Raw genomic sequence first — 13,063 nt, forward strand, 5'->3', positions numbered from 1 at the left:
TTCCCATGTGCAGCTAACAACAGGAAAATCCCTGCCTCTCTCTTCCATACCACCTTTTCCACAGCAAAGCATTTGTGCAGACGCATTTTGCATGATTTCTGCTCCCCTAAAACAGTAGGGGAGTTCAACAACTTTGGAAAATTAGCTACCTTAAAGCGGACTGAAGCTCAGAGAAGTTTTGTACGTAAAAGAATGTTTCTAAGGCTTATGATAACATCAGCTTATGGTTAATTTTAGGGACTCGTTCTTTGCAGTAGTGCAACTATCTTCCTCAGTTGTTCCTTGCCCACAAGCCCAGTGTCCATGGCTGAGGAATCAGGTAATAACCCGTAGCCACCTTCTTGTTGTGACATACTGGTTCATCCTGTATTGGGGATCACTTGTGGAGGGAGGATGGAGGGATGAGTTTAAACCTGTGCATGATTTAGGAGTTTGGAATGGAAGTCATTAGGAAAGAGCAATTGTTCTGGGAGGTAATTATAGGGAAAGACTGGCAGTGGGGAACTCAAAGGTTAGGACATTAAGAAAATAAAGACGTGCATCAATCTCTGTCTGAACTTCTGTCCTAATCCCACTCTTTTGCTGAGATATTGTAAACCCAGGTTTGGCAGATTTGTCATGTTTTTGCTTGTGTCAATAGTAACAAATAATTTCCAGATTTGTAAATAATTTTTCTTTAAACAGGTTTTGAAAATTCAGAGGAACAACAGGGAAAGTTAGAATGTACTTTTCGGCAGGTAATCTATCAAATTAGCTGTTTTTAAAACCTGATCTTCCCTTACTTTTCTTCTTTCTAGCCCTGGAATTTGCTTCTTAAGGTAGGGCTTCACACTTGGAAATTATTTTCCTCTCCTGCCCACCTCTGCAGACTCCTGTGCTGCTGAGAAGCAGCTGGAGCCCAGCTCCACGTAGGTTGGATTCATCCCCCAGATTGGTTTTGATTTGCTGATTTTATAAACCAGGAAAACAAATAAATTTTTCATTCATTTATCCACTTGCAGTCAGACCAGCACTGTCTGTCTGGATACATTTTCAGTCCCTTCAGGAGGCCCAATTTTGCATGTTCTGAATCCTTCCCTTTGGAGACTTATCCTGCTGCCTGTTTCCCAGGATCCTGAAGTAAACATCAGACTGTTTAACAGAACTCCCCACAACCTTCCAACTACGTTTTCATCCCTAATACTTCATTGCTCTGACCCCAGACTGGACACGGAGGGGGGTAGATTTATTCATCTGCACCCCTGCCTTGCCCGTCCACCCTGGGAAAACAGGTCCCTTCCCTGGGAAGGGACTGCATTCACCAGAAAAGCCTCATGAAGAACAGTGGCAGCCAGGCGAGGAGCAGCCTTGTTTACAGCAGATTTCTCCCTTTTTCCGCACGCCACACGAACACGTCCTTCCCTCGCCCGTCCCTGCCCTACAAGCGGAGCAGCCCCACACTCGCAAGCGGGGAACCAGCCCAGGGGGCCCAGCCGCGAGGCGGCCGCTGCCGGTGCGGGGCTGTGCGGGGCTCCCTCACGCTGATCGCGGCCCCCGCCGGGCGGAGGGGCCGGGGCGACAGCGGGGTCCCCGCCGCGAGGGCCCGGCCGAGCGAGAAGCGCTCCCCGCGCAGGTGGCGGTGGCCCTGCGGGAAGGCCGCGGCGGCAACGCTGGCCCGGCCCCCCTGTCCCTGTCCCCGCCCCTCCGGCCTCCTGTGGCGGCGGCGGCCGCGGCGCTGTTCCCCTCCCTCGCTCCCTCCCTCCCTCCCTCCCCGGCTGCGGGGCTGTTCCCCCTCATGCGGATGTGACATTTCACGGCGTTACCGCAGCCGCCATTTTGAGGCACCGAGCGCTGGCGGCGGCGGAGCGGCAGCAGCGCGCCGGGGCTCGGGCGACGGGGGCGGCCCGCGGGCCGGGAGCGGCGAGCCGGGCGTCGGCCAGCGGCGGTGCCGGGGCGCCGGGGGGGGCGGGAGGGCACGGCAGGGGCCCCGCGGCGCCTCCCGGACTTCGCAGCGCCGCGGACACCTCGCCGGGGGAAGGGGAAGCGCCGGGCGCCTCCGGGCCCTGACTCCGGGTCTCCCGTCCCCCCCTCCCGGTCCCCTCCCCTCCGGCCCCCGGGGAAGCCGCCGCCGCTGCCGCCGCCCCCGGCCGGTCCCTCCTCCCAGCCCCTTTCCCCCGACCGGGTGCCGCCGCCGAGATTGGGCGAATAGCGAGCAAATACGTGCGCGTCTCGCTGCCTCCGCCGGCGCCCCGCTCCCTGCTCGCCGGAGCCCCGCCGCAGCCCCCCGAGCCGGGCGCACAGTCCCGGCCGCTGCCGAGGCCCCGCCGCTCCTCCGCCCCTTCCCCTCCCGACACAGGCCCGCAGCCCCCCGCGGGAAAGGCCCAGCCCGCCGCCGCCAACGAGCCCCAGCCCCAGCCCGACATGAACCACCATCAGCAGCAGCAGCAGCACCAGAAGCCCGGGGAGCAGCAGCTGAGCGAGCCCGAGGACATGGAGATGGAAGGTAAAGCCCGCGCCCTCAACTCCGCCGAGAGTTTCCCCCCCTCGCCCTCTCTGTCCCCGCTCCCAGGGGCTCCCCCGCCGCCGCCGCGTCCCCTCGGGGGTCCTGGGCCGCCCTCCGCGGTAAACACGCTGTGCCCGGGCCGCTCCCGCCGGGCCCGGCTCTGGGGGTGCCGGGCAGCGCTGGCCCGCGGGGCCCAACCAAAGTTGCGGTGCGGGGCCGGGGGAGGCGGCCCGGGGGGGCTCCACAGGAATTCGCTCCTCGGGAGGGGGGAGGGAAGTGCTGCTACAAAAGGAGCCCCGGGACCCCCGGAGCCTCCTGCGGGGCGTGGGGGGCGAGCCGGGGGGGGGGTCCGGGCAAAGTAGTTGTGGCGGTTCCGGGGGAGGGTTTTGCCCGGGGCGGACGGGGGGCTGCAGCCCTGCCCTGCCCGGCCGCTCATTGTATGCAGGCAGCCACGCTGCTCGCCATTTTTAATTAACCCTCCGAGGGTTATTTACAGAACCCGCTGCCGGCCGGGCCTGCGCGGGTCGGCGGGCAGTGCTGGCCATGTGTAGCGCCTGCACAGCCCGCGGCCCGCATCCTGCACCGTCATGCAGTTGCGCTGGCTCCATAAAGGAGGCACTACGTTTGCATGTTCCCTACCCCCGTCCGGTGTAGTCTCCAGTGGTGCCTTTTTTTTTTCCCTCTTTTTTTTTTTTTTTTATGCGTTGTGTTGTTGTGTTTACACACCCTCCCCCTCCTCTGAACAACACCCTCCGTCCCAATTCAACGCTGTAAAATTATTTTTTTGGGCAAGTGTACGGCGGGGTTTCGTTCCCGAAGGAAGGACAGGCACAGTGAGAGCTGCTCGTACGGATTGACTCGGAGGTCAAAATCACCAACTGCCTAAATAACGTTTAGGATGCCTGACTGTGAAGATGCCAATTCTCATACGGCCACTTTAATCAACAGCGACATAAATATTCGCCAACAGAGATATTTTGCATGAAAACATGGCAATCGACTTAGCAAATGTACCTTTCTGCTAAATAATAGCCATTGAAATCAGGAGGAGCGAAGGTGCTTTAGTGGAAGTTTGTCACAGTGACTGTGAGATTACATTTCAAGATTAGAAGGTCATTACATAAAGCCTTGCTTTCTTAAACACGGGTCTCTACTGCATACAGTAATAGCTAAAACTTATTTACTATCAGAGTGACTGTTTTTAATTTTGTTTTAGGAAAGTCTCCAGACTGGTGTTTATGTACAGTGGAGCCAATATGTAAAAGGAGGTGATTTAGAATATACCTCATATTTATATGCATACAGATATAAACATCTTGTGGGTTATAGTTTCCAGCAGATTGTTTGATAGCCTTTAGCAATCTGCATTTTCTCAATGTCATTTTCAAGTCCTTTAGAATATTGACTGTATTTACTGGGTTTATTTTTGAATTTTATGGGCTAGATGCTCCACCATGCTGGTTTCATTGTGACATGCTGAACATATTTATGCAGTCTAAAGGTGTCCTGAACTTCTCTGGATCACATCCCCTCTGCTGGTGGGGATACAGGAGTCCAAAATACAAGCAGAAGTCCCTATGATGGTTGTGAAAATCACACTGGTGGCCATCTGTTTGGAGGGGTGAGGAAAGAGTCTCTGCACGTACCAATATAGGGACACTAAGAATAAATCCTTGTCTCAGAAATCTATTTGAAATCTATTAGGCCACACACAGCTGATTCCAGGTGAGATGACAAACTTGCTAATTTGTGAGACTTTACAGAACTGTCCATTTATATGAAAACAAAATCAAGAAAGTTTAGCCTTTGGAGAATGATTCTAATACTTGATTTTTCTTGAGAAATATGGTAAGTTTATAAGACAGCAGAGATCAGATTGTTGCTAACTTTTATTAAAAGTTGGCGTCATGGGTATATATTCATATATATTAATGCGTAAAACAATGTTCATCATTTTAATATATGGGTGTTTGTGCTTTCTTTAGAGATGTTTTCAAGCAGAGAGGAAAAGACTTAATAACATGTAGTTAGCGTAATTTTAACATGCACAGAGCAGTGTTGGATGCCATTCTTCAGTGAGTGATCACGTTAGATTTAGGAGGAATGTGAAGAATGCGCAGTGGAAAATTGCACATCTTGATTTTGAATTATGTGTAGGTTTGCTTAGTCTGTGTACAGCTGCACTAGATGAACAAGTTTTGATGAGTGAAGTAACAATTTCAGACATAGTAATCGAAGTGTGGCTTTAAACTCTTCAGGATTGAGGCAGATACAGTATTTTGAGCATCTACTCTCATGCCCCTGTTTTTTTCCCTCCCCTTTCCCTTATGACTAATTTACTCTTCCTTGATGACCTTATGGACACTCTATGTAATTGAAAGCAGTACTAGAGAGGGCTGTCAGACTTTGTGAGGGATGAAAACATTCCCTTTGGAAGGAAAAATCATCTCTACAACATGAAGGAAAGAAGCAATGACAGCCATGGTAAGGGACAGGTACCTGCTCAGCGGGACCGGGTGTGATGCAGCCTCACCTGCTTGCAGTGCCTGTTAGAATGCTGTGGTGATCCCTGTCACCTCTCTGGGTATTTAGTCTTTACCTGTAGGCGTTGTTAGTGATCAGCTTTAGCCTTGCTGAGCCTTGGCAGTAGTGATATGTGGACAGAGAAACTTTAGGTTTCTGAGCACTGTAAGGGTTGTGTCCCCGCAGCTGAAGGCAAACCCTTCCCTAGCCAAGGGGACACTCAGACACACACAGTGTTTGCTCCTGCTGTTTTTCGCCTCTGTGCCACACCAGGTTGGTTAGTGCACCTCCCTGTGACTGTTACAAACAAAAGAGTGGGTGGTGGTATTAAAAATGTAGTTCAGGTTTTTAATTTGGTTCACCCTTCAGCCCTGCTTAGTGTGGTATGAATGTGGTGAAGGGTTGGGATTGGTGTGGGAAGGAGCAGGAAGGGCTGTTTGTGGTGGCACAGATGCTGCTCACAGTTACTTGACCAAAACTGTCTCTAGTCATGAATTTTGGGTGCACCCCTCATTTATTCATTGCTGCATAAAAGCATGTGATTCTGGCTGCCGAGGCTGCCTTTGGGCCGAAACAGAGTGGGAGTGTGCAGATGAGCCGTTGGTGCCTGGGTGTTAGATAAATTAACAGTTTGGGGTGGTGATTAGTAAATTATCCTGTAGAAGTTCTGAAGAGTTTATTTTTATGCTAAATAAATTCAGGGGAAGAAATAAATGATAGTTTTTCTTTACTGTAAGTAGGGTGTGTAGTTTGCTTTATCATGCAAAGAATTAGGGCTCCTATGTTGCTAGTGAGTTACTCTATAAAGTGTAATTGAATCCAAAGCTGATACTTTATATTTGCTTCCTCTGTAACATCTTTTCACAAGTGTGTGAGCTTCAAAGACCTCGGCTCACAACAAATGTACGGTTACATATTTCAAAAAGTTCTTTCATGGAAAGTCTCATTTGCAGCTTAATAACTGTAAGTTTCCCCTGTTTATAATTTGAATCTGTTTTTCTGTAGGTTCAGCCTCTGCCCATAGTTACATACGTACGTGTGTTTCCCATTAGGGAAGTTTCTTTCCTGAAGCAGCCAGCACAGGCTTAGCAAGGCAGTGTCACAGTGCAGGAACATGGAGTGACTGGTGGTTCAGGTCACACACTTGTGTTCTCTCCTTGTGTCATCTCTGCAGCCTCTCAGGCAATGCCATCTTATAATTTTTTCCTTAGTTTGGGCAATTTGAAGTTGAGATTTGAATTTCAGGTGAAATGATGCCAGATATTTACAAAAAAAGAACCCAAGAAGAAACCTCACCTGTCTGTCTGTATGTATGTATGTGAAGAGTTTAAAATTGCACTTTTTTGCTGTTTCCATGCAGCTGAAAGTTTGTATTCCACAGTTCATTCCTGTGTTGCTTATTACTGACAGAATTTGCTAGATTTCTGACCCACTGTGTGATACCGGTCTCAAGTACTGAAATTATTTTTTTGCCTGTCTTCTGACTGCTTGCTTCCCTCTCATATTTTGTCCTCATTAGTATTCTCAATTCCTGGCAATTTAATATCATTTGCATACATAATACAGTGTTCATATATTTTTTCCTTGCTTCCATGCCTTTCTCCTGAAGGCCTGTATCCTTTTTTTTCACTGAGCTCCTCTGCTGTCTTCTATGTTCCTCTTAGTCAGGTGGTGATAGAATGGGGCTGTCTGTTTGAGAGGAGAATATTCAGACAAAATTCATTATACAGCTGTGGGTATCTGCTGGTTTATATGTTCTTTCTGCCCCTTCCCCTTTCCAGCCTTGACATTTTTCCATGAAATAGGTGATGGTCAAGTGAAGGAAGATAAAAATGCTGATGCAGTAGACAACAAGCAAAATTAGGTTAATTTTGAGGCTACACCTAGAGCGAAGAACCAGGCCTGGCCTCTTACTCCTGATGATGATCATGCTTAGTGGCCCTGGAAGCAGCATGCTCAGCCTTGGGAAAAGATGTGCATTGGATCATTGCCAAATAACCACTTCATGCCAACCAAGGGAAGTGGCCCTGGTGACTTCTGAAGAGTACTAACAACTCTGTGTTTAGATCTTCTTCTGTGTGTTCGTGGTGAACTGGGTGCTCCATAGAGCGTCAAATTTATTAAACTTTCTGTGAAGGAGGAGTGGAAATAGTGAATTAGTGAGAAATGTGTGTAAATTACCGAGGGAAGCACAGATTGTTCCTCAGAGTTAACTGAGTATATCTCAGGCTTCTTTACTACACTCCAGTCGTTCCAAGGTATTGCCTGAGTGGTGAAATCTGCTCCCTGATGTTCCTAAGGTAGCTATAGGAAGTAAAATAGCAAGTTGTCAAGTTTTGTTTGTAGAAGTAATAGAAGCCCAAACTCTTTTAAAAAAGCAGTGAAGATAATTGTCTAAAACTAACTGAATCAGTTTCTTTGCTGCTAAGTAATTTATTACAAGCAAATCTAAACAGTGCATCCAGCCTGTAGCAGTTAAACCAGTTTAGCCAGTACATCTTGCATGACATCATTCGATATTTGGGGTAAGGGTGAAAATGAACTGGTTTAAAGCTTGCAAAGCATCCACCACTTCTTGAATGATAATAAATTTAAAATAGGGCATTGTTAGTGTTAGTTTGTGCTTTGAGGTGTCTCAGATTACTTGTTTTAATTTGACTTTGTATCTGGGGGCTGTAGGACGTTGGTTGTGACTGAGTAAAATTGGTGGCTTGCAATACAAGGCAATAGCAAGCCCTAGCAAGTGTGCTTTTTCCCCTCAAATACATACGTTTATATACATACGTTAATATATATATTAATATAGTCAAGATCTACTAGTTTGACATTGCCAGCAGTGGGATTAATTGTTATTAGAAAGTGTTTTGACAAGTGGAAAGGGGGCTGGAGACTGACTATCTTACTTGTCAACTTATTACAGTGTTGTTTTCTGAAACTTTTTTCATTGGTCACTTAATGTATTTTGCTGCAGTGATTTTAGCACTTTAATTTCATACATTAGTAAAAAGAGAGAAAGTGCACCTAATCAGTGCTGTGGCATAATGTATCTGTGCATATTGTTGCAGGCTTAGACTTAACACATTTTAATATTTCTGCTAATCCATTTATTTTTTAACTTGGCTTGCTGATTGTAGTAAAACAAGCTCTGTAAGTTTAGAAACATTGAATGGCGTTTGAATGTCTTGCCAACAAAATGAAGAATGGTCAGCTTGGAAATAATGTCTAATTCTGAATTTGATTTGCCCAGATTGCCTAGAAGGCTGAGCTTTTGTCAACAAGAAATAATCACGCTTCTGGAAATCAGTAGATGGATTTAGAAAATACTGTGCTGACTATTTCCAGTTTAGGGAAGACTGTTGGTTTTTTACTACAGTGCCTAGGAATCTTGGAGATTCTCTTCAGAATTTAAAAATACATTCAAAAACTGGTTTATGTTGGACTTAATATGCATCTAGAATAACACAGCTTGATTGTCCAGCACAACAGCATGTGCGTACTTGTTAAGCAAAAACCTTAAAAATGTGGAGATTAAATGATAAATTTTGAGAAAACTAAAATTCCCTGCTGCAGTCAGTACAGCGTAGCTCACTTAGTGTTTTTTAGTTGCTATTTGGCAACTGTTTTAAACATTACCAAAATAAGTTACTCCAGACCCACTTAATACTGAAGATTTAAAGAAAACCATCATGCTTTGTAGCATCAGACATCTTAGAACAGGATATTCAGTGCCTGAAAACCTGGAGTTCTCCTTGACTGCAGCTGTAAAGGGAGTTCCAGAATGATGCTGCTCAGGGAAGGTGTGCCAGGAGCATCCTATTTGAAGTGGGGAAGAGAAAACGCTGGTTCCTCAGCTTATCCCTGCAATGTGCTGGTGTGTGGAGACAGATAGTCTTCCAGGTGTTTTCCACAACCAAAGCCTTGCACTCCAAAGCATATTGCAAGCTGGAGGAAGATGGTGTGGATAAAGAGCTGGAATGTCATATGAGAAGAAAGTGCAAAATAGATGTTTTTTTAGCAATACTGCAGTGTTTTGCAGCCTGGGAGAGGTGATGAGGTTTTTTTTAATACAGTCACATCTCTTTGATATGAAACATAAAAGTGCTGGAAAAGAGAACTTGGAGCTTTATATTTTGTGTGTGAAGGGGTTGAATGCACTCCAGTAGAACTTGCTTTAAATGCAGAAATCTGTGAAAATTCTTAAGGTCATTTTTCATAATTTCCCTTTTCCCAGTGTAAATAGCAAAGGATGCGTAGGAGTATCATTGGTGTTGACCAAGCTCTAAGCTTGATCATCTTGATTTCACAAGGTGCAATTGTAAGGATGTTTTTCTAAAATGCAGCGTCTCCAGCTGTGTGTGTGTGTTTTTTGCAAGGATCTAAGGACAATTTTGGTTTAGGGCTCTAAATGTGATGTTATATTAATAAAAACAATTGGATGAATTTCTGTTGAGCTGTGCTTGAAAAAAGGAATGGTTGTGTGTTTCCACAACAGATATTTTCCTTCCCATGTGTTTCAGTGTGTTATTTTCGAATATCCCTGATATTGTTCAACAGAATGTTGATGGACATTTTGATAAAACTATGAGAGTGCCTATTAAAACTTGATGAAGGTTTTAAATTCTAAGTACAACTTAGTGGGTTAATATTCTTTCTGATAAGTAGATCAAGCATTTGTAGTGTTTGTTTCATAAAGTAGCTAATTGGTGAATTAAAATGTACAAACTTTACCTCTGTAGTATGTAAGATAATAAATGAGTTTGTATCTATATATGTAGATAGTACACATGGTAGTGATACAAGTTATGTCCAAGTAGTGATACATAGTAGTGATACAAACGTTCTGGTTTGCAGGTATTAGGATCCTAAAGGCCACCCTGCATCTGGGATTGGTATTTCCATGCATCACTATTTAATCCATCAGCTGTGACAGGGACTGTTATGGATCTGGTCCTACCAGGCTGCCCCAGCCTCTGTATGACTGTGCTTATTAGCCCTATGCAGTTTTTGGACAGTAACCTGTTGCATTTTTTTGTCTTGGTAGTCCCTGATTACTGGACAAGAATGAAGAGATAAGAAATGTTTGGGGAGAGAACAGTATATTTTTTGTTTTTTTTCTTTTCTTCTCCCCGTCTAAAGACACACATTGTTTTGGGCAGTCAGGGTGGAGTTCTGAACGCTGGTACTGGGGCACGATGGTCTCTGCATACCTTTATTTATTTCCAGGAATTGAGATCCCTTCATTTGGAGGTGGGGCAGAACTTGCATTCTCCCTTCCTGCTTGCAAAGCCACTTCTCTTGATGCAGCCAACTCTTTGCTGTTCTGTAGTCATGAAATACATCCCAGTTACGTATCAGCACGTGTCCCTGGCAACCATTATCAGGTAACAATTTTTGGACACAAGTTTGCCTTTGCAGCATATCTTAATTCTCGCATTTAGATAATGAGTTAATTTGTTCCTCTTAGAGAGTTGGAGCTGACTGGTGCTGCTGTGTGGGTATAGAGGTTTTAAGTCCTACAGCACTGTGAGGTGTACTTGTTTTAAAAAGAAATCTGCTTAAGCAGAGGCTGTGTGAACCTTCTTTTATTGTTCATTAAATCAAGCTAAAGATAGTTAGATTTTCTTTTTCATTGGGAGTAGCAAGGAACTGACCTTTCCTAAAGAATTTTTCACCTGGTTAAGTGTTAGTTGCTTAATAATAATATCGAGGGGTGAACCTAATTCTGGAGAACAGTAAATACTATTAGAAGTTTGAACACAGAGATAACTCAAATGTGTCTGTAAATTATATGAATTCTACAGTGGGTCACAAGCCACCTGCCAGTAGCAATTTAATGGCCAGTCTTCGCGAACGAAGAACCGGGGAAGGTCTTTCCACCTTCCAGCCTGCGCATTGGATTTTTTAGGTGAGACACAGTGTGCGCGGAACTGAGCCCACCCTTTAATCCTGAGGTTCATCTGCCGGGGCCAAGCACGCTTGGACGGTGGCAGCGAGGTCCTCAGGATGTAGATGGATTGCCTTACAGGGCTACCGAGCTCCATCTGCCCAGGGAGTGTCCTAACCGGGAATCGAACCCGGATCTCAGCGTTGACAACACTGTGGTTTAGCCACTGCACCACCAGGGGCACTCACCAGTAGCAATTACAGTAGTGGTGTTTCACAAGTTTCTTCTGCTTTCCTTTCTTTCCCTCTTCTCATCCTTCCTGTGTGGCTTTTATCTCCTTTGTTTCAGTTTGACTGTTTCAGATGCTTCTTGGACTTACATGCTGAACCAAAAAACAGTCCCCTAAAAAACTACTCTAACACTTTGCAATATTTCTGTCATGCCACAAAGGTAACCAGCCATAAGCTTAAGTGCTGGGTTTTTCCTTTTTTTTTGTTCCTTCTCTCTGAAAGTGGGAACTAAAAATAAATGGCAAAACTCAAACAAAAATCAAATAAAGTCTGCCAGAAATCAAAACTTACTAATAATTTCTTTAGAAGTAATTAATTCTAAAAGTTTAACCACAGGATTTTATAATAACTGTTTGTTTCTTCAAATGTGTTTCTTCAATTTCATATTGATTTTAAACTATTTTCTTGTCCTCAACAGACTTGTCCTGTTTTTTTAACTTGTTTTGTTCATCAGGCTCATGTTTTGACTTAAAATCTGTGCCCTGAAGTGTATCATCCAAAGTAGGAGAGGGTTGGTGTGAGAGAGATATGGTCCTTACTGGAAAGGATTCTTGGGGATTCCCTCTGAAGGAGGGAAAGCTCTGCAGCTCCTTTGCTTACCAGTGGAACTCTGCTGGGGGGGAACCCTCTCTTGATCTCGATAATAGCACAGATTATTGGGAAAACAATTAGAAAGTTGCACAAAAACATATCTGATTTTGACCATGTTAGTAGCCCATTGATAAGCAGCCGAATTCACCCATGACTAGATTCTTTTCTCTCTGCTTTGCTGGAGGTAAGGAGTGGAACCAGTGGGCTCTCCAGGCCCTGCAGCTGAGCAGGAGCTGAGCTGGCTCTGGGGAAAATTGGGGTGCAGAGGTGGGACTGCCTGTGTTGGCATTGCCCCTGAAGAAAGGTGTGTGGAACCTCAACATCTGTCTTCAGACTCTTAAACTTGGGATAACAGCGTTGCTGGTCGGTGACCTCTCTTGCTGGATTAAGGAAACATTCCAACTAATTCTGTAAGACTTTTCAGCGTCCTGCAGTGTGGTGAACTGAGAGGTGTTAACATGAGTGCAGTGAGAGCCCCTGCCTCAAGTGGTTCTGTCAGTGTGTTTATCATCTTTCAAATCATGCCTGCCCCAGAAGTGTTTGTGTAAATCCATATTGCAGCTAATAACGAAGATGAATCAAAATTTAGATACTGTATGACACCTTTGAAGAACAAAACTGAAGTCAGATCCAAGAATAGCGTGTGATTGCTGAAGTACAGCTTAGTCAAGGTCTGAGCGTGAGCCACGGGAGCCTTCCCAATGCCCTGTGTCCCAATCTGTAAACACTTGCTTTTGCTGGTAAAGTTATACTGGTAGCATTGAATTCTAGCACATCTTCAGGGCCCATTTTGTTCAAGATTATTATTTATTGTTTACCTAGCTTTTGCTTTAATCAGTGTAGCAGAAGCCCACTTAGCAAGTGTGTGTGCTGGACCCCCCTGGAGCCAGCAGTGTCAAACATCTCCCACATTCAAGGAGTCTCTCCTGACTGGTACAGTCTCAGGTGGCTGTGCAGCAGTCCAGCACAGAGTAGTGCCTGCAAGACAGAGGAATCTAACCCAAAATGAGCATCAGCTGCAGGGAAGGTCCTGGATTTTGGTCTGGACACCAGACTTCATTCTATCAGATGACTTTTATATGATGCTGGGAGCCAGGGAAAGAGTTATGTCTAGTGGGCTTTAGCACTGCTACAGAGAAGAGGTGTCTACTAGAGCTGGTTTTTTTTGACCTCTGTGCTTCCCTTTTGCCTCCTTGCTCATAAGGAGATGAATGAAGAGATCTGAATTTAACATAACTTCCTTATTTTGGGTTTATTTTTAGCCTGGGTCAGTTCACTGGTCTGCTTTGTTTT

At 45.5% G+C, this 13,063-nt stretch overlaps 1 protein-coding gene across 1 annotated transcript in view; it reads left to right on the forward strand.

The window, feature by feature from the left end:
- The first annotated feature begins 2,096 nt into the window (after positions 1-2,096).
- The window catches only part of USP7 (ubiquitin specific peptidase 7), a 68,487-nt gene continuing 57,520 nt past the window's right edge, over positions 2,097-13,063 (forward strand). Inside the window, exon 1 of the mRNA XM_027886158.1 lies at positions 2,097-2,482. Within this exon, the coding sequence (XP_027741959.1) occupies positions 2,401-2,482 (82 nt within the window). The 5' untranslated portion in view covers positions 2,097-2,400. The remainder of the gene's footprint in view (positions 2,483-13,063) is intronic.

Source organism: Empidonax traillii, unplaced genomic scaffold (genome assembly GCF_003031625.1).
Source record: "Empidonax traillii isolate 1590-97213 ecotype Southwest subspecies unplaced genomic scaffold, ASM303162v1 scaffold180:size851510, whole genome shotgun sequence".
Classification (NCBI taxonomy): Eukaryota; Metazoa; Chordata; class Aves; order Passeriformes; family Tyrannidae; genus Empidonax; species Empidonax traillii.